General features: G+C 53.7%; 4 protein-coding genes across 4 annotated transcripts; all 4 read left to right on the top strand.

Moving 5' to 3' along the window:
• Positions 1-1,218: 1,218 nt before the first annotated feature.
• MIND_01113000 (uncharacterized protein) lies at positions 1,219-3,352 on the top strand (the record flags this gene model as incomplete). Its single annotated transcript, XM_037367693.1, has 4 exons — positions 1,219-1,275; positions 1,322-2,557; positions 2,608-2,737; positions 2,787-3,352. 4 exons carry the CDS (start codon positions 1,219-1,221, stop codon positions 3,350-3,352), a joined length of 1,989 nt encoding a protein of 662 aa, XP_037217087.1.
• A 1,103-nt stretch (positions 3,353-4,455) lies between these two features.
• MIND_01113100 (uncharacterized protein) lies at positions 4,456-5,542 on the top strand (the record flags this gene model as incomplete). Its single annotated transcript, XM_037367694.1, has 5 exons — positions 4,456-4,547; positions 4,592-4,702; positions 4,767-4,871; positions 4,923-5,012; positions 5,059-5,542. The coding sequence occupies 5 exons, from the start codon at positions 4,456-4,458 to the stop codon at positions 5,540-5,542; spliced, it is 882 nt and encodes a 293-aa protein (XP_037217088.1).
• A 1,212-nt stretch (positions 5,543-6,754) lies between these two features.
• MIND_01113200 (uncharacterized protein) lies at positions 6,755-8,118 on the top strand (the record flags this gene model as incomplete). The annotated part of the gene is made up of 2 exons (XM_037367695.1): positions 6,755-7,121; positions 7,169-8,118. The coding sequence occupies 2 exons, from the start codon at positions 6,755-6,757 to the stop codon at positions 8,116-8,118; spliced, it is 1,317 nt and encodes a 438-aa protein (XP_037217089.1).
• Positions 8,119-13,781: 5,663 nt separating this feature from the next.
• Positions 13,782-15,147, top strand: MIND_01113300 (uncharacterized protein; the record flags this gene model as incomplete). The annotated part of the gene is made up of 9 exons (XM_037367696.1): positions 13,782-13,856; positions 13,910-14,044; positions 14,097-14,159; positions 14,208-14,471; positions 14,522-14,554; positions 14,602-14,724; positions 14,772-14,788; positions 14,837-15,060; positions 15,110-15,147. Exons 1-9 carry the CDS (start codon positions 13,800-13,802, stop codon positions 15,145-15,147), a joined length of 954 nt encoding a protein of 317 aa, XP_037217090.1. The 5' UTR covers positions 13,782-13,799.
• Positions 15,148-17,175: the final 2,028 nt, after the last annotated feature.

Raw genomic sequence — 17,175 nt, forward strand, 5'->3', positions numbered from 1 at the left:
CGCACCAAGGCAACGGCGGGGCTCCTCTTCAAGTTTCCAACCCTCTCCTCACAATGTAGCAGGCTTGCCCGCTGCAGTCGCCAGTGGTAGCTGAATCCGTACCCACAATAGAAAGTCAGTCAGACTTGCCCGTTGACGTCAGCTGTAAAAACGCACCAGCCGCCCCGTGCGTGTGGGGGCCACCTAGCAAACAGACTGCCTGAGCCATGTGTCTCTTGCCAGCAGTACGTCCCATGTTCGTGCCGTTGGCGAGTCGCGATATAATATATCCGATATTGAAGCGAGTGGTCGTCAAGAGAAGAAGAAATTGACGTGTGACCGTGACGTGGCGGCGTGATCGGCCCGTCCCTCCTTCTTCCGCTCCACCACCCCGCTTTACCGCCCGCATCCCTCCCGGGCCCGACTGTCGTATGCAGCGCAGATGACGCACACAAGAAGCCAAAGACCGCTTATCGCCAACTTGACTGACTCAAGGCATCCTCGGTTTTTGCCAAGTTTGTCCAATCCCATTTCACGCTCGCGCTGCGTCAATTGCCAGTGGTGGCGCGCGAGGCAACGACTAAGGTTGTCTTACCCCGTCATTGTTGTTTTTCTCAGCCTCTTACAGCCAGCGCTGGCGTTTCGAGTGCCAGGCCCGCGGGCCGCAGACAGCTGCATTGACTGTCGTCATCAGCAGGGAATGGGAGGGGCTACCATCGGGCATTGTTGGTCATCTAGGTGGGTACCAGCGCGTTCATGCAGTCGTATCATATCTTGACCTGTCTGAAGCTTTTCCCGACGATGCACGGCCGCGGAACCCCTTCACTGCCTCCAGCTCTCGGACTCTGTATGCGCGCTGTTGTCGCTCACGAACGGCAAGCTGCGTCTCCACGCATTTCCCACAACAACTAGGCGAAAACCCGAGGAAGAGGGATGGTAGAGTCGAGGCTGGCTTAACTACCATCGCGAGAACGCCTACTCCTTCCCGCGGCAACCAACGTGCTGAGGACAACGACCCCGTGCGACCCCGTGCTGCTATAGGCGCAATGCGACGCTTGTACCCAGGGGCCTATCGCGGGCCGAGTTCTCAAATCCCCGCTCATGTCATGATTGAAGACTCTTGAAGTAGACAAAGCGCTGATCACCCAAAGCTATGAAAGCTTTGTCTCCGTGCGCTTGGTCCGTTGAACGGCAACGGTATAAAGAGCAAGGCTTGCTCCGTTCCGTCCGCACACGACCATGCCACCCGCAATCTTCCCTCTCTCTGCATTGGAGAAACTGCCCATCACTCAGCGAGTAAGCTACGTCTCATGACTTTTGGAATTGGCGCTGATTTACCTAGGTTATTGCCCAGCAAGCGCTGAAAGGCTCCATCCCTGCTCTCAAAAAGCTGCTCTTCTTTTCTTCCCCAGAAACATGCTCGTCACTTCTAGCCATCGTCTACCACCTCCTTTCCCCCGAGCTTATCGCAAGCCGTCTGCGCACGACGGCAGACGAGTCCCTGGTCAAGGTTGCCCAAGCGATTTTTAATCTCGCCTCTGCGTGCCACCCTGGCATCGATCTTTCCGCCGCCAAAGCGCTATGGCCGCGCCTTTGGTGCTATATCCTTGCCATAGAGCACTTTGCAGATTCGTCTGGCGATTTGGTCCAGTCCTCCGCCATTCTCCAGAACATCTGTGGGCCGATGTTGGTCTGCGTGTTGCCCACGGCTCGTCTTGTCAAGCGCTCCGGAATGCTAACCGACCCCGCCATCACACCCGGCATTGCCCGACTCACAGGGAGGCTGTGGGCTGAGCTGATCCAGGCCAAGCTGACTGACAGCCAGCATGTGCGACGGCGAGCGGAGAGCCTCGGGGCTGTCTACGAGCTGCTGGAACTCCTCCACTCCGTTTTTGCAGTGGCGGACGAGATAATCGCGGGAATCGAGACGGCACATTTGCAAACTGACTTCAGCAAGCTGATCATTGACGCCATCGGAGCTTATGTGCCAGCAGTAACAGGCCAGATCCGTGAAGACAGTGAATATGTGGAGCTGCTTGGGCTGATTGCTCTTGTCGACGCACTCGCTATTCCTCCCCCCGGAACACCGCCGACGACATATGCCACAGCGCTTGCTCACTATGGCCTGCAAGAGACCCTCACACGCCTAATCGCTTCGCCAGTTAGGCTGCCTGTGACGGTATTACCTGCCTGTCTCTTCACACTCGCAGGGATTCTCACGGCGGTTGATACTTGGACATACCTTCCCCGCGTCATTGATGCGGGCCTGCTCGGCGTCTTGAAGTGGGTGACTGTGGACGAGCCGCGGGAGCAGCCGGAACTCAGCACTCTCTGCGCCCAACGTATTCTGACGTTATGCTTTCCAACGGCGTTGGTCTTCCACCCTGTTATCCGCGCGCTACAACAGCAGAAAAACATTTTTGACGCGCTAGGCGACAAGGAACCAGATCCTCGATCCCAGCCTGAGCTCACTTGCTACTGGTGGAGCCTGTTCAAGTTAGCCAAGGGGCAGGTGGAGTTGCTGGAAGCGTACGAGTCAAAGGAGTTTGTTGAGCGCCGAATGTGTGGTAACCCTACTGTAAGTTCGTTGAGTATGCTGTGGTATACCTTGCTCAATACGCGTCATAGTGTGGCCGAATCGCACCAACGGCAAGTTTCAGGCGATGCTCTGCCTGTGTTGGGAACTTCTACTGCGACAAGAAGTGTCAGAAGGCTTCGTGGGTGCACGACCATCGCTCATATGGCTGCGAGCTGGCCAGTGAGTCGTTTTGTCCACCCAGTCTGAGGCTTGAATGACATCTTTGTAGATACCATGCGGCTGCGGAACCGCGGGCCTACGTCGCCCTTCCACGCAAAGCACAGCGAAACCTTCCTCCGGCTCAACTTACGACACAGCTACGAGTCATTCAAACTCGACATTCTCATTCTCACCCTCGAGTGGATAAACCTGCGCCTTCCCGGTCGTCCGCTCATCGTGTTCAACTATATAGAGGGCCTGGGCACCTGTATCATCCGCCTCGTCCCCCTGCACTCCAACTCTGTACTCAATGCAGTCTCGGAGCTCGAAGATAGGGAGCTTGATGAGCTTTTCCGCTCCCGCTCGTCTTTCACTGTCTCCGCGCCGAGCCCAGACGATGCATACGTGCTGGGCCTCCACCACATCGCCGTCAAGGAGCGGGACAGGACGTTCCATTTCGACTGGGTGCTGTGCTCGCAACGCGCGGCGTTCGTGCGGAAACGGCTGGAGGAAATCCGCGACAAGATACAGGGCCTGGAGGGCGTCCAGATGAACAACTTGCAGGAGAGCGCGCCGCAGATTTACGATGAGCTTGTGCAGCTAAGCGGAGAGGAGCTTGATGAAGTGTATCGTTGACCATTGACGACTATGTACAAACTGGAAAATTCATCATATTAGTCGACTAAAAAGTGTCAACAGTCAAGAACGATAAGCACTCAAACTGACTCACCACCCGGCTAAACGCGCCAAACAACGCGCCTTTGGGCCTTCACACATCGCCAATCCGCCTTGAATCTTCCTCTGCATATACCACGCACACCTCCACAACCCCTCCGCCAAAAGCCTTCACCTCCGGCCGTGAACTTGAAGTCGCTGGAGCGATATCTGCCGCGCGAGCATAGAATATGTCGACGTAGATTGGGACAATAGTCGCAAGGATGTGGGGAATACGGCGAGTGTTGACGCGGGAGACGAGTAGAAAGGGTACAGGCGAGTGGAAATGAGGTTGCTTTGTGAGCGAGGGTAGCATTTGAGCCTTTTTCTGCGAGTAGGCCCTTGAATAACGGTGCAGGAAGCTCGCCGTTGGTGGCGGGAGTGTGTGCTGTCGCGGATGTAGGGTATGCCCGATAGAGGGTTCTATCTCCCACACTCGCGCGCGAGCTCCGAAGCATGGCGGAAGCCTCGTTGGGCGGCAGTTTCGAGTTGCTCCAGCGAGAGACTCAAAACTCGCAAAACATGATCCTCCTAGTCGGTGGTGGGGAGCATGGGGCGGCAGTACAGCTTTCACTACTCCGTTGTTCACTAGGATTACCGGCCCGGGACTGGGGGAAAAAATGTCAGAAAGAGCTTGACGAGAGGGACAGCCTAAATTTTGGCGCACCACAGCCAACAGCCAGCCCCTACACCCAATGTCTCCCTTTCTGCCTCTCCTAGCGCCGGCACTCCACCATTTCTGAATCCTGCATCTCGGGCTTGCAGGGCATGGGGAGCAGTTCCCACTGAGCCCGTCGTTTAGCAGAGCAAAAAGCGTGAAAGAAGATGCATACCTAACTACCCGCTGGCGCTCAGGCACAGGGGACCAAGAATGCCCAGATGTGCTTCGATGACGGCGGGCTCTGACGCCGTGGACGACGGAGACGTGGCCGCGGATGGCGGGCTCATGAGCGGAGGAAACAAGAAGGCATCAGCGGATCGGCATCGAGCCCAAAAAGGAAACCGGCTTCTTCTTCTCCTCCTTCATGTCGATCGCGCAGTCCCCACCACGCAGAACGCGGACGACTCTCCTCTGCGGCACTGCTCGCCTACCAGCGGCTCGGATGGGACCCTCAAGGTCGATGACGCGGGATGACGTGGCACCGCTCAAACGCTGCCAAGGACGATGATGGGCGCGCGGGTCGATGGAGCTGGGTGGAGCGAAAGGATGTCGCTGAGCACGCTAATCTGGGGCTTCCTGGCCGAAATTGAGAGATACTTGTGGCGCTCATGGTGCGTTATCAACAAGCTTGGCTGTCCCGCTAATACTCACCCACATTACTTTCACTTGTCGTAGGCAAAGCTGTCCTCTGCCTTCCACCTTCACAAACTCCGACCTCTCGCGTTCAATACGCAACTACACCTTCACTGCGGACGCCATACAGACGATGGAGCCATTCAAGTCCGAGACTTTGTCCTTTTGGCTGGGACCGCCACGACCGACTTGAAAAAGTCGCGCGCGGCTGGTAAAAGAGGCCCAGGGGTTGTACAAACGGATATATAGTCTGGCGCTACCATTAGCAACAGCTTGGCCGAAGCAGAGGTGCGCTTTTCGACTAGATTTTCTATGCCGCGCTCACACCTTGAAGAAACCGCGCAGAGTGGAGCTATTCCCCGTTCTTCCTCGTGCCCAACATGATCCTCTCTCTTCTCCGACATTTATACTCATCTTTTCCCACCATTGAACGCTGGTCCCGCTGCCATTCTTCGTTGCCGTCGTCAAATATGGCGTCAAACACCCCCACGTTCCATGAGCCGCCATCGCTCGCCGTTACACGCGAAGAAAAGGCTTCCCGCTCATCTCTCCATATTCCTTCATCACCCCCCGCTACCGCCAATCGATTCCACCACCTCATTCCCGACGTCGCCAACGCCCTCCTCGGCCCGCATCCCATAAAGCAGTCTTTAGCCATCTTCTGGCTGTCAACGTTTCCCCATCGTATATTAGAGGTCTTCGCCTTCCCCCGGAACACAATGCGGTCCGCGAAACACTGTCGCCGTCATCTTTTCGCGCAAAAGTTGCTTATGTGGCCAACACGGTTCTCTAATGGCTGGGAGCCTCTTCCTGCTTGAGTCACGGATTCCCCACCCACTATTTGTATCCTCTACCACGTCCATTTACCCTCCGGATATGTGGCGGCTCCGTCCTTGAGCTCATTGTGCTCTTCCTCGAAATCCCCACACTGTCGACACCTCTCCCGCCATCTCGGCTGCTGCAAAGCAACGCGTGCATAAAAGAGATCAATTGCGAAGCCGACAGACGATCTCAGCACTCACAGCCGCTTGAATTCGATTGTCACTATCGCTTGAGATGTATTCCCCGCAGTCTCGCCTTCTCGTCCCCCAACAATGTCTTTTCTAACGAGCGATGCCCTTCATGTTCTATGTCCCCTTGTCCCGCCATCATTAGGTACCCTTGCTGGCAAGCTTCTTCCTCGCTTCCTTGCTCGTTTACTTCATATGGACACAAAAGACGCGGCGAATTCCGCTGCGCTCTTGTTTTCGGTCTACACGAATAAAATCTCTTTTGCACCGCCTTTTGCGGCCCCGGGCCAAATAACAATGTCAAATCGCACATCGCTATCACTCCCGCTCGTCCAGGCGCAGTTCTGCTGGCGAGCTGATACTCCCCTTGACTGCGATATCACTCCTTATGGCGCTCTTCCTTCCCCCAAATTGTGCCTCGCTCATTGTCTGATGCCTCTGCCGATACTACCAATATGGCTTCCCCGCCGGTAGCTGCTCTTGGTCCATCTTGGCTATCGAACTCCTCGCCGATGTATTACTGTGCGGTACATCATTCCCGGACCGACCAGCGATATTATGGCTCCGTTCCGAAGGCAGTGGTTTCGTTCTCGTTAAATATGCCCCCGAGATCAGCCAACAACTTGACGCCAACGCTGTTCTGCACGGGTTCTTGTCTGGCGCATGCGCTTCAGCCGGGCTCGACGAAAACCACTTCAAAACGTTCCCCGGTGAGCCTTGGTGTTAAGCCGTTTGGAAGTATGCCTCTCATACATATCTGTATCGGATATTGTACATCTAGCCGTGAAAGCTCTTGCTTCAGCAGTCTGAGTACTTGGATGGCAATCATGAATCCTGCCCGTTTCTCAAGAGTGGATTGCGGTGCCAAATGCGGTCTCAGGTGTGTTGTCACTTTGCCTCATGTCGTGTCTATTTCTGTTCTCCATACTGGGTGCCAGGCAGCTGCCGATCCAGGCACGTGCCGGCCACGTTGGGGCTGCGTGTTATGATAAAAGAGGCGACATGGTAGAGGGGATTCCAATGTTCTTCTGGCTTGCACTTGTCGCTCACGCACGAACTGCTAACGCTGTAGCAGGGGCATTTGACGCCGCGGGCATGACTGGTTGCACGGACAATTGTCGCACACTCTACGACATTGTCTCCGGCTGCCTGCTTACTATATTCGCCTGCGTTTGGGTCTCTATCCACCCAAACGTTCCGAAACCCCCTGCCCTTGCTGAGCCCGGCCCGGACACCAGCATCGTCGCCCGGCTGAGGTGGAAGCTTGTCCATGGCACGCATCCGTTCCGTGCGCGGCTCAAGCTGATGCTTGTTGGCGTGCTGGCACCGGAGCTTATTGTTGGGCTAGCCCTGAGGCAGAATGCGATGGCGACGAGGTTTTCTACGCGTCAGCAGTCCTTCTTGCCTTTCTGCAGGGCTAACATTGTTTTCCAGTCCTCGGTGTATCCAAGACCCACGGGTTCTTCATCGGCATGGGAGGTCTTGTCAGCGTCGACGGGGATCCGCTCGTAACGGGTGAACAAGTTGCCGGCCAGCACCTAGTGTACTTCCACTCCCAAAAGAAGCCTGACATGAACCACCCAACCGTTGCGGCCATCCAGGCTATTCCGCGGGAGGTCATCACAGACAAGAGCAAGGGCGACGTTTACAGCAAGGCATTGGCACTCAGCCAGAGCCTCTGGTTCATCCTCCAGTGCCTGGTGCGCTTGGTTCAGCGCCTACCGCTTACCCAGCTTGAGGTGGCGACACTCGCGTTCACCGCCGTCAACTTCTTCACGTGGGTTGTGTGGTGGGACAAGCCGCTCGATGTTGCAGAGCCCTTTGTGGTCGTTGGAAACACGGTCCGCGTCCAGCAGCCTGTTATGAGAAAACGAGTGTCAGGCCCGGCACTAATGCCATTTCGTCGACGCTTCCTGCGGCTACTTGGCTTCCGGCAGTGGTGGGACGGCTTTGACCCACAACGGATGCGTGCTGTGCCAACATTCTGGTTCGGCTGGGGATATGACACGCCGCCGGGCTTGGAGCACATATGTCTGGTCCGCGAACTTCTCGTCGCGTGCCTGTTCGGGGCAATCCACTGTGCTGCCTGGCGGGCTGCCTTCCCATCCACGGCGGAGATGCAAATCTGGCGCGTCACAGCGAAGATGCTTGCAGTTGTGCCGTTGGTCGCGATATGCATACTACAACTGGGGCTGGACTCGTGGTTCATTGTTGGCGACAACTCGTGGACGGTGACACAGAAAATTATTCAGGCGCTGCTGCTGCTCTATCTCCCCAGCCGGCTCGTTACGTTGGTGCTTCCCTTTGCCGCTCTGCGCACCGTTAACCCGTTGGTTTACGTTGATGTGGATTGGAGCGTATATATCCCTCATCTCGGGGGTTAGTCATGTACATTTGTGGTGACGTTCTGGATTTGAACCCATCCTTGTTCCCAACGCCCACCTGGTCGACTCCTCGCCATCGCGCACAGATGTAAAGCAGCGCGGTCGCTCCCGGGGCACTCGACAACGTTGTCGCGTCGGTGCTAGCCCCCAGATCCCAGTTATCCAAAGCCGAGAAAAGTTCGATTGGCCCTGAGGCTTGGGCCGGAGGGTACACGAGAATGGTGGGAGTGGGACTCGTGCCAGTCCCACTCCCGTGTATCCGATGACTGATTGGTGCAACTCAGCACCACTTGGTGGGACTTGACTGTCCTCGCCGACGCTATCAAATATGATGCGATGATGGAAGCTGTCACCCATCATGTCATGCACAGCCCCGACAGCGATCTTGTCGTCTGCACCCACCACTGCTGAGTGACGGTCCGGACGCCCGGCCGAGCAAGTCCCTGGCTTCCCAGAAACTTCGATACACTGCGCCCCCCACACCCACTAGTCATGCAAACTCACCGAATGACTCACAACAATGTGTGGACACGTGGCGGCAAGAAATTGCCATATGACCGGACACACGAGCTACACCGACGCTAAAGCCGCACTTGGCCAGGGTTGTGTCAAGACTCACCGCCCTCGACATCCCCATTAATGCTTCCCTTTCAACCTTTCACCCTCCCGCTGACTCGCCGTATGATACCACCAAGAAAGCGGGGTGCGATCTCAATCTAACGCCAGGGTCTGGTATGTATATAATCGGGCATCCAAAGAATCATAATCCAACGCCTCTAACTCTTACCACAGTCCACGATGCCTGCTGTGTCTGAGGCCGGTGATGCAAATACTGCCGTCGCACGATTGTCGACACGAGACCGACGGACATAAGTACCGCACCTTTGTACGTCGCCATTCAAGTTTGCGTGTGTTTATGCTCAATAATGACGGACACACTTCAGATGTTTCCCCTCGAACTCGGCAATGCAACACATGAGCCGTTCTTTTCGCTCGAAAATGCTGCCTCATGGATTACGACCTTTTCCTCATCTGGGATGACTCCGATGTCGATATCTCCAATTTCGACGCTGAAGCAATCCGGGGTGATGACCTCATATCGTATCGCGAAACGGTGCGTCTGAGTGCCTGTCTGTCTTTCGGAATCTCATCTTGACTTCAGATTTTACCTCCCGAATATGCTGTCCACGAGTTCTTTTCGTTGGACAACGCAACCACTTGGGTCCTCCCAACCGCTTCTATGGCATATCTTGCCTTTCTGGAAACACGACGCCGTGGCCGGCCTACCTCACGGTCTTCACCTCGAGAGCGCGGCAAGTCCGTGTCCGGCCATGCCAGCCATGCACCGTCTCCAGCTCCTCCTCAGGCGTGGAGTACTCCTGTGTCATCTCGCGCCGCCTCAGTCGTCTCCCATCGGACCGAATCTGCCCCCGAGTCAAGCTCCGAGTCTCCGACCACAGCGAGAACGGCAGCGTCGACTACGGAGCAACTTACCCTGCCGCTAGAGAATGATGAACAGTTGTCGCAAGGTGAAATGACTGACCTTGCTAGCACCAAGAGAGACACCCCACCCACTGCAGGCAGCGTGCCTTCGACCTCGGGTTCGATGACAGTTGCTGATGAGCCCCGGAAGCGTCGTCGCGCTGCCACGACAACCAGTGAGTCCGATGTGTTGCCGGAAGGGGAGAGGCGAAGGCGGAAGGATAGTCGGAGATTGCGGCAATTGGAGTATTATGAAGAGGATTGATGTAATCTGATGTTTCGTGATCCGATGATGAGAAATTCATGAATTTCGACGGGACCCAGTCCCACTGATGTTGTGCAATCCCACCTGAATTGCTTGATTGGTGGCACCTAGTGGGCAAAGTGGGACTCGCACGAGTCCCACTCCCACCAAACTCGTATATACTCCTTGGGCCGTCTGGACAACGGGCACGGGGTGTGATTCGTCTTCTGCTCGTCGAGATGGAGTTGTGCCGGGCGGAAGAATGGGTATTGTGTGTTGCAACCGCCTGAGGAATGGCCGAAAGGGTTGCGGAAGCTGAAAGCGTGGCGTGGCATGTATGTAGTCTCCCACAAATATAGAGGTGAATCCAAGCCAGCGAATAGTGTCAGCCGCTGATAGATACCAGCTGAAGAACGACATAAGCATTGCACTGGTTATTATCAGCCGAATGAGACGCACCAAGAGAACTATATCCTCCCGAAGCTCTTCTCTTCGCCCTACCACCGGGAATTCTGCGACGCCCTCCCTGTTCTAGTGCCGTAGCAGCGATTGCCCTTCCTTTGCGAGATTGGCGGCAGCTGCTGAGTTGGACGGATAGGAAGAAGGGCTAGTGGGCGTTGGACACTGGGACATGATTTGAACTGGAGGAAGAAATGGTCAACAAGGATCGGGGGCTGGAGCTTGACAAGAAGGACGGTGTTGGCGCACCACAGCTGGTCTGCACCCCAGATGCCATTCCCACTCACAGCGCCAGCCCTCCAACATTTCTGTGTTCTGCACCGTTCACAGTAGCTCACACTGAGCCCGTCGTTTAGCAGTCTAGCAGAGCGGGATACATACCTAACACACGGTAAATTCAAATCTTTCTTTTCCCTCAGAAACATGAACACAAATATCACCTTTTAATATATATTTCCTTTGGAAAGAAATAAGATATTTTATCTGAATAAAAATAGACACCAAAATGATTTCTTTTTATCCATCTTTAAGTACCATAGAAAGACTCTCTTTTCATCACAATGAAAGAGCAATTAAAAGACTGCCATTTTGTCCAACTTTCTGTCTACAACAAATTGTGATCTTTGTGTTTTTGCAAAAAGGCCAAGTGAAAATCAGGGCTTTTGATGTGCCTTTTGTGTTGCACAAAGAACAACTTTCATTGACACACAAAGACATTCAGAAAGATCGTCTTTCTGTGCCTCTTTTGGACTATCACAAAGAACATCTTTGTGATTGCCCAAAAGGGGAAAGGAAAGGGCATCTTTCTGTACACCTTTCAGTGTGACTAAAAGATTAGCTTTTTGTCAGGACTAATAGGCGTGAAGAAATATGATATTTCTGTGCTACCCTAGGGTATACCTTGGGGTATACCCTAGGGTACACCTTGCAGCTCAGGTAGGGGTACCTTGGATGATATTGTGACAGAATGCTTATGTGATTGCCTACAATGCCCACTAATCACATCATCATGAGGCACATGCCCAGCTCCGCTTTGAAACAAAATCCTTGAAGCCGCGCTGCGTCCAAAATTCAAGTCAAACAGTCAAAGTGATTGCTTATTACAAACAATATATACATGAACAGTGTATCAAACTACTCTACACTACATTATACGGAGCACTTCAGCCTCAGACTTGATAAAAAGGATCAGTTGTTCAATACCTCGGACGATTCCGTTGCGCCCACCACAGAGACGCGGAGCATGGAGTTCAATATGGTTGTGACCACATACGGAACAGGGCACCCTCCCGAGCCAGGCGGGCCTGAACCATTCGTGGCAGACCTTTTCTGCGCCGCGTTAGTACGACAACGCGGGCACTAAAAGGAGTGCTACCCATTCGCTTGCGATCCCGGACATGCCACATTGCAGCCCAGTAGCGAGTGGTGCACTTGTTGAGCTGTCGGAGGCGATTCTTGGGTAAAGACGTGTGTCCGATCTTGAAAACGCGCTGCCCATTTCGCAATTTGAGGTCCAAGGCGTAGATTACGCCAGGACCGTCTTTGGGCGGAGAGTGGTGATGGTTGGAGATCAGTAGCGCTCGCACTTGCCAGTCCCCAGTCCCCAGTCCCCAGCACGCAAACGGCCCTTCTCGACCGTACTGCCGTTGGACACGCTCATGAACACGCCCGGCCAGAGCCTCACGGTCGATGACGTGGCACTGCTGCCAAGAACGACGATGGGCGGCGGGTCGATGGAGCTGGGTCGGGCGGAAGGATGTCGCTGAACGAGCCTATCTGGGGTGTCCTAGTTGTACTTGAGAGATATGTGCGCCCTTCACGGTGCGTTATCGACTCCCTTGGCTGTCCCGCCCATACTCACGCACATCGCCTTAGATTTTCGCAGGCAAAGCTGTCATCGGCCTTCCCCTCCACAAATGCCGACTTCTCGTGTTTCACCCGCAACTGAGGCTTTAATCCGGATGCCTTGTAGACGATGGAGCTGTCCAAGACCGGGACTTGGCAGTTGTACTACCTCTTGGACGACCACGACCGACTTGAAAAGTCGTGCGCGTCCTGCAACAAAGGCATATTGGCTTCAAAGAGTGGATATAGATTCTGGGGTGAGTGCTCTAAATAGATTTGGAGATGCAAAGGTGCGTTCTTTGCTTATTTCTCTGCGCAGCTGATTTCTTGCAGAGACCACGCAACACAGCACTGTTCCCTGTCCTTCCTCGTGCCCAAATCGTTCCTCCCCCCTCTCCGAGGACGATGCTCGTCCTTGTCAACGATCCAATGCTGGCGCCGCTGCCATTCTCTGTCGCCGTCGTCAAATATGGCGCTAAACACCCCAAGTTGCATAAGCCCCCATCGGTCGCCATTATACGCGAAGAAAAGACTTATCGCTGATCTATTTATGCCTCTTCATCACCCCCCGCCACCGTCAATCGATTCCGCCACCTCATTTCCGATGTCGGCAATCCCCTCCTCCTCCCGCATCCTATAACGTGGTGCTTGGCGCTGTACAGGCTGTCAATGTGTCCCCATCCTAAATCGAAGCCTTCGCCTTCCGCAGCGACCTAATGCGCTCTGCGAAACACTGTCGCCACCATCTTTTCGCGCAAAAGTCGCTTATACGACCAATACGCTTCTCCCATGGCTCGTAGCCTCGTCTGGCTGGAGTCACGACTTCCCCACCCACTCTTCATATACCTCTACAACGGCCATTCGCTCTGCGGTCGTCCGGCGGCTCCGTTCTGGAGCTCGTTGTCCCCTTCCTCAAATTCGAAATCCCCACACTGTCGGCATCTCTTGCGTCGTTTCCGCCGCTGTAACCAAACGCGGGCTCAAAGGAGCTTAATTACGACCCCGAGAGCCGATCTCAGGACTCCAGGGCCCAGGCGGCTCGTTTAGACTGCCAATATCGTGGAAGACGGCTATAAAATCCACATCGTATTCACAGTGGTTTCGCATTCTCGCCTCTCAAGACCGCTTTTCCCAATGACTATCTGCTTTCATACCATTCCTCTCCCTTCGCTACTATACTTATAGTTATCTTCACTTTTCCTCTGTCCCTGCGTCCACACTTAGAACTAGGTACGCTATTTACTACATACAATTCCGCTTCTATACTCCTCATTCCCAGACACCCCCCGCCAACAACCGCGACTAGTATTCCCCATCGCGCTCTGACTCGATAGCGCCCGTTGGCCCTCAGCTGGTCTCGGTTCCGAGCAGAGAGCGCTGGATAACAGTCAGACCTCGCGCTTCTCGGGATGGATTCTTCGAGAGATTTGGGTTCTGGTTCCGATTCCGGGGAGACTTTTTTCTTCATTCCATCCTCAGCCTCGCGCTGACCTCCAAGTCGGTCTTCACTCTAAGAGCGGTGTCGCGTGGAAGGTTGTGGAGATGGCCACGCTTGCTCCGATTATGCCCGACGCCATGCCGAAACACCGATCAGATCACCAGCCAATCAGCGTCACGCCGACCTTTTTTTCTTCCCGACCACCACCAACGGATGGCGACATCCTCGCGGGCCAGAACGCGGAGCCGCGAAAGGCACGGTGGGCGCATGGTATGTACTGTCCCGCTCGAGTGAAAATCTACAGTGGCTGACGTGTCTCGCAGAACCGCCAAAAAGCACAGGCTCCGCGGCCGGACTCCCAGTCAGAGACAGATTCGGAAGATGCTGACGGAGAGGGCGAGGGAGACAAGGCAGCAGCCAAAGGAGATGACTTTGAGTTAGATAGGGGGCTAGCACCGGTGCGCTCTCACTCACTTTCTGGCTCTACAACGATGCTCAAAAGGTGCGCAGAACGCTGACTCCGCCCGAAATACCCGAAATACCGTGACGGACGTCAGCTCTAACCTGTGTAAGGTAAGACCACCTCCGTGCGCCCTCAGTCTACTGGGCTAAGTTGTACAGCGCAGCAAGGCTGCTCAAGAAACGGCCCAAACCGCGTTTGACGTTGCGCAGAGGGCGCTGACAGACATGTTGGCGGTCAACGACGAGTTGCGTGTGGACAACGAGGAGAAGAGCAATGAGTTTCAACGGGTATTTCCACTCTACCAAGGCATCAGCGTGGTAACGGTGAGATACCAGCGGCTTGACGATGCTATGGCGGCAGAACGCAATCACTTCAATGACCTCCTCGACGACATCGAGGCCAAGTACCAGGAGATGAAAATGGTAATGGTATTCAAACCAACTCTCTCCTCATATCTGACCAGCGCTCACAGCTTCTGGAGATACGGGCGACGAGGAACGTCCAGGTTCACACACTCTTTCGTTCCGAGGATAGCCCTCATTTCGATTTCAGATTCCTCACGCCATACAAGCGGCTCGACTTCATTTGAAGCGATTCAAAGTGCCCTTCCGGCCCATGAAGGACCTTCCGGTTATCTGCCCCGCCACTGACGATCCCTGGCAGCGCCTCTCGTCGGTGTGTATTCCTTCTCTCCGGGGTTCATTGGTTGAGCAGTTCCACAGAGCCCCATAACCGCCCGGTACGCTCGTATATATCACCTCCATCGAAAATTTGACATTTTAAACAGCTGGCTCAACCACATCCTCTATCTTCCAGATCGATCACTATGTCTGCACAAAGCTGCATATCTGGCCTTCGCGCTTGCCGGGCAGTGGGACGACAGCGCGGGGGTATGGCGCCCAGACTCCGACTTGAGCGCGCTCGTGGGGAGCGAGAAGGAGCTCGTTGTCAAGCGCGGGGGCAATCTCTTTTACGTCGGGACTAGAGATGGCGGCGTTCGGTTCGGTTCAGGTTCAGGCAGATTTTTTGTGAACGCCGAACCTGAACTTGGTGGTTCAAGGCGGTTCGGTTCAGGTTCGAACTCGGTTCAAACGCTGAACTTCATGTCATCGAGAACACATCTTATTCAACGCACAAGTATGTACATTCTTAGTTGTCAATAATATCATCATCGTCGGACACCTCTTCTGCGACTGCCGATGATCCAAACTCGTCATCGTTGAGCTCAGCGATAAGCGCGTCCAAGTGCTTGCCCGCATCAGCAGCTGCACTGATGTGGCCGTTGCGGTATCCACTCTTGAGGAGCTGGAGAGCTTCGAACACCTTAGGAGTGAGTCGGTTCCTCAGTTTTGTTCCTGTACGCCCCCCACTTGAAAATGCACGTTCCGCTGATGTTGCCGAGCCCTGGATAGGGAGGAAATCACGGGCCATTGCGCGCAGGGTGGGCATTGATGTATTGTGCTATGGATAGTGAGTTCGGGACCCATCACTGTTGCAGACAACACATACCCCCCAGTAGTGCAACACGTCTGCTTGATCTTCAACGGGTGCGGACAGATATGCATTGAGCTCTGCATCCGGATTTGCTGTTGCTTGGTCTTGCTGTCGGATCGAGTTGATCGCCGCAGCGAGAAACGCGCTACCATAAGCCTGTGAAGGCTGTGCCGGTGCTTGAATGGCGGAAACACTTTGCGCTGGTGGTTGAGTATCGGATTCGGCCACTCGACGTGACTTGTATCGATTAAACTGTTGGCAATCACATGAAATCTGGTAAATCAACCCAGTCGATGAGAACACACACCGTTTGACGCAGGAGATTCATTCCTCTGATGTATCCAGTAGACTGTGGTCCCCACTCTGCGCGGAAGTACAGATCTTTGACATTAGAGTCCAGAACTAAATCAATCAATACAAGGATGCGAACTTGAGCTAAAAGACTTACCCAAGCAGATAAAGTATGCACTTGAAGTTGATTGGGCGTGATTGAAGTTTTTTTGAAGGCTGCGTACGCCGGAATTAAGTGTGTTGTGAATTTCGGCATATTGAGGTTGCTGTGCCATTGTTGTCCAGGCGATTGATCAGGAATTCAAAGGTTGATAAAATGCGCCAGACGGTAGGATTCCGTTCACTTGAGAACGTCTGGGTAATGTTATAGATATCCTGCAAAGTATGAGAGACGTATATTTGGGCTCAAGGATTAACATGTACATAGTGCTGTCCAATTATGATTATGAATACGAAATTTTCATAATTTATTCATATTCATAATATATTCTCTCTGCTGGAGCATATTATAATTGTATTCATATTCATAATCATAATTGGGCTCAGAATATGAATATATTATGAATATATTCAATTATATTCAAGCTTCACAAGTCTGCACATAGTGCATATAATCCACCTTATCTCATGGTTTATTGAACCACTCCTTGGTTATGGTTGTTTCTGTGGCCAATTTTGCAGTCATTGAGGCATGCATATCTGTCATCCTATGCTTGATGCTGGAGTCTGGAGACCAGGTGCCCTACAGAGATGCTCTTTGCAGCCATAACCAGGATTGGTAACATAGCCTGGATATTCTACAACAAGATATTAAGCTGAACAAAACTCTAGCCTAGGTCAAGTATGATACCTTCACCAGCGAAGAGTATCATCAAAGTCTTGCGCGCTACATAGCGCATTAGCGCAATGATAATTCATATGATTGAACAAGTACCTCAATGAAACGAGCTGTTTTGGCGTTGCTGTCGGATGTGGATGCACTCCCACAGCCTCGCAGCGTTTCTTGTAAATGGCATAGTGTCCTTTCTGCCTGAGGGAACTGGTCAGCCCCAGAGAAATGAAAGAAGCGGAAAGACATACCGCGCAATATGGAGTCTGAGTGATGTAACGCTACCCGTGAAGAACGAATTCGCCTCGTGGTTTGCGCTGGAAAGGGTCAGAGAAAGAAAGCGGAGTTCGAAGAGAAACATACATGCAAGCCTTGCATTCATGGCCGTCGGAAATGACACCGGTTTTCGGGTGCGGATGGCCTTTTTTGCGCACGAACATGGTCCGGATATCAGCGGTTTGGTCCGAACGAGTCTTGTGTGGCGCGGCCTGGAAATGCGGTCAGCTCTGGGG

This window comes from Mycena indigotica (genome assembly GCF_014461135.1).
Source record: "Mycena indigotica strain 171206Taipei chromosome Unknown Mind.scaff0009, whole genome shotgun sequence".
Lineage (NCBI taxonomy): Eukaryota > Fungi > Basidiomycota > Agaricomycetes > Agaricales > Mycenaceae > Mycena > Mycena indigotica.